This window comes from Arachis hypogaea, chromosome 3 (assembly GCF_003086295.3).
Source record: "Arachis hypogaea cultivar Tifrunner chromosome 3, arahy.Tifrunner.gnm2.J5K5, whole genome shotgun sequence".
In the NCBI taxonomy this organism is placed as follows: Eukaryota; Viridiplantae; Streptophyta; class Magnoliopsida; order Fabales; family Fabaceae; genus Arachis; species Arachis hypogaea.
The window spans coordinates 130,587,099-130,590,966 of NC_092038.1; the positions used below are offsets into that span (position 1 = coordinate 130,587,099).

The following is a 3,868-nucleotide window of genomic DNA, read 5'->3' on the forward strand; positions in this document are numbered from 1 at the left end:
GTGCATTGGCGCCAATGTCACGTGCATCTGAGGTCTGAACCACTCGCTCATCTCAACCACGTCATCGATCTGCAACACACTCGAACTTCGAATCCAGACGGTCCATCAATAGATCAATCAACCGTCCAGATCGCCTGATCAAATCATCCCGCGGATCCACGTTCCTTCAACAAAACCCGAACACCACACATATAAATACAACACACATCACGATTCATAATCATTGCGTAGCTTACTCTTCCTCTCTTACTCGGTAACTATCAATTTCATTATTCTTCATCCCATCCTTAACTCTAACTCAACTCCAATATTATTCTAAGCTGCTGTTTTGTTTCTAATTGTTGTGCAGATTTTTGTTCGTGCTAGTTGGTTTCTGAGACAGCAAGATGTCTGGTCGTGGAAAGGGTGGCAAGGGATTGGGAAAGGGAGGAGCAAAACGTCACCGTAAGGTTCTGCGCGACAATATTCAGGGTATTACGAAGCCGGCGATTCGTCGTTTGGCTCGTAGGGGTGGAGTGAAGCGTATCAGTGGTCTCATCTATGAGGAGACACGTGGAGTACTCAAGATCTTTTTGGAGAACGTGATTCGTGACGCCGTTACATACACGGAGCACGCTAGGAGGAAGACCGTTACGGCCATGGACGTTGTGTATGCCCTCAAGAGACAGGGAAGGACTCTTTATGGATTTGGTGGTTAGGACTAAGAGGGCTTTACTCTCCGGTTTAGGGGTTAGAAAGTTTATGTGTATGTTCAGCAAGTTATCTATCTAAGTTTCAATGTCAATTATTCTGGAATGTAATCAGTAACTACTCATTGCAATGTATTAGCATGCGTTTTCCTTTACTAAGTTAGGGGAATTGAATGCGGAATTATTGAAACAAGTAAGCCCTTTTTATCAAAGTCAGTTGCTTTCGAATATATAAAGCCACTCATTATATATACACGACACTACGTATATGCGACCACAGCAGGGATGAAAATTTCTTGAACAACATATGATATGGTTCATTTGCTTGCATTGATATAGAAAACGAGATTTGAAATGTTCCGACAATGTAGAAAAGATTCCTTATGGTGCTTCTGCATTGATATAGAAAAATTAAGCAAACAAGTGGTTAAATCGTTGAGAGCAACGAATGTCAAGTTGAATAAAATGCAAAAAGGCAGCTTTGAGCGATTGAGTCCAAATAAAACGAGAAAAGAGAGTTAGTGTAAAGGGTTAACTACAGAGTAGCCTTATTATATATAGGTGCTCCTATGTCTCTCTTAACATTAGTTTTTCCATTACTTTGGGCTACTTTATCGCTGCTGTTCAGCAGACTCACCCTCAATTCTTTGATGATCACATAAACAGAATGGTAGGGTCGCTAAACATAATCTGCTTAACAAAATATGCAAAATATGTACGGAAAACATTTCGGATTTTAATAGCACGGAGAATGATCATGTAATTCACTGGTAGCGAAAGAAGTTTCAAACACATGTTAGTTTGTTGTATCAAAATGAATTTCTAGCAATAGCAATAATCTGAAACGGATTCCGAATGCATGATTAGTTCACTCAAACCTTGCACACAAGTTTGTTATTGACAGTGGATGAAGTGTGGGGAGAGGGAATGTGAACACTGAGCCTCATGAGAGGGTCCACGGAGATGCTGACCAATTTGAGACACCCTGCGGTTCCAACATTTTCGAGAATCATGCCACTTCGGGTCGCTGTACCCTATGCCCGTGGCCATCGAAATTGAAGCAAAATTTATATAATTTGACATGTTGAAAGTCTCCAGCTTGTTGAAACCCAAAGGGAAAAAGGCTAATGAGTGTTGAAACTTGAAACACGTTTCAATGTTTCTTCATCAACTCAAAATTGACATTACTTTTATTTATTTATTTATTCATTTTAGCCATTTTCCCTTCTATTTTATTTTGTCATACCTTATTGAAACAGAGGCTTAATCTTATCTTTTTTTTTTTTTTTGTGTGCGCGCGCGTGTTATCCACTTATCCTTTTTTGTTTGAGAAACATTAGAGCAATATAACCTTTTGGAAATAATGTTAATCATTTTTGTTAGAATCAAGCAAAGGCTATATATGTTCAGGTTACATTTTTTCTCTAATTTAAACGACTCGTGTATAGCATCGAATATGTCAAATTGAAAAGTTTGAATAACAATTCTCTTCCACCTAAAATCAGTTTAGAGATATGAAATTACTAATTAATACCAAGTATCCCCTAATGTTGAAGATTATGGAGTAAAAATGTAAAATATACTATACCTTCCATGAGTCAAGAAGCGTGTCTCAAGTTGCCGATATTCTTTAACAAAAAGACATACACAAATCTGATGAACACAAAGCCCAAACGGCTGTTGCATGTTTATCATGAGTTTCTATTATGGAAAGAAGTCAATTCCCATCTCCATAATAGCATTCAGCAGAAAATCAACACGAAGAGTAAACTCATCATCACAAGATTGAGCAAGATATTCGTAACGAAACCGTAATTCTTTGATTTGCTGAGCAGATCTTTCCCACAAACTAGTCTCATCCTAGTTAAGGTTGAAACAGCCTCTAAAGTAAAGCGATTTGAGGCGAGAGCATCCATTAAGAATTGAGCATCTCTCTTTAACAGTAATTTTTCAATTACTTTGGACTACATTAATATCAAACAACTACTCAAATAAAAATGGTAAAAATATCTTTTTATGAAGATACTTTGTTTAGAAGTGTGACTTATTTATTTAGCCACATTTTATACAAAGACAACATTTTTATAAATATTAAAATCTAACCATACAATTCATCGTCTAAAAGTTAAAAAAAAAAAATATTTTCACATAAAAACAATTATAAAGTCTTCATTGTATTATTCACCTTAATATTATTGCTGTAGTTCTGCTCACCTTCAACTCTTGAAGCAAAATATATTACAGCTGCTCACTCTAATTTTAAGTTAGCAAGGCCCTTTTGGAACCCAAAGGGAAAAAGACTAATGAGTGTTGAGAGTTGAGACACGTTTCCACGCAAGAAGTGAAATGTTTTTTCGTCGACTTAAAATTGACTTTATCTTTTCTTTTATTTATTTATCTTCTATTTTCTTGATGAAAAGTTTAAATATTATGTATAAAATATTAAAATTAAATCTACCATAGTTTATTACAATGTCTTGTAATTTTTGCTAGAATCAACCTAGGCAAAGGCTATATATGTTCAGCTACCTATTTTCTTCCTTTTCTTGACACCTTTAGAAGATGGCAGCTTTGGCCTAACACTGCAAGTTTCTTTGCAGCTTCTCTTAATCCATCATCTGATATACCGGGGTAAGTACAAATAAAACTAGGGTAGCAACGTTCTAGCCTCATACGCCTTAAATTGCTTCCACTGTGAAATACAAAACACCAAGAAACAAAAAACTTAGATTAAATAAATGGAAGGGATAAAAATAGATTATGCTACTACTCATATACCATCTGATCAGTTCGTCAACGAATTATACCGTTCTTGTAACCAGGCATCAGAATTTTGCCATAAGATTATTGTTTGATCAATTATTTATTATAAATATTATGTATACCGAATTTCATTAAAATTAAACGTTAAAAGCTGTAATTAAAAAAAAAAAGAATTAAAATTGTAGCGGAACCATAAGATTTAGGGTTTATGCTATAACATGTATACGCTTGAATAATTTAGTAACTATATCTGAAACGATTAAATAATTTTTTCGGATGGAATTCACTACTATTAAATATCGGACACAAAGAATTGTAATAATGAACATGAAGCCTGAGAAAAGAATAATGGTACTTGTTAGCAATGCGGTGGAGCACTGATAAAGTAGGCCAAAGCTGAGGATTTATAGAGATGC

The 3,868-nt window shown here is 35.4% G+C and overlaps 1 protein-coding gene across 1 annotated transcript; it reads left to right on the top strand.

The window, feature by feature from the left end:
• Positions 1-207: 207 nt before the first annotated feature.
• LOC112791637 (histone H4) lies at positions 208-901 on the top strand. Its single transcript, XM_025834548.3, has 2 exons — positions 208-253; positions 350-901. Exon 2 carries the CDS (start codon positions 387-389, stop codon positions 696-698), a length of 312 nt encoding a protein of 103 aa, XP_025690333.1. The 5' UTR covers positions 208-253; positions 350-386; the 3' UTR covers positions 699-901.
• The last annotated feature ends 2,967 nt before the right edge of the window (positions 902-3,868 follow it).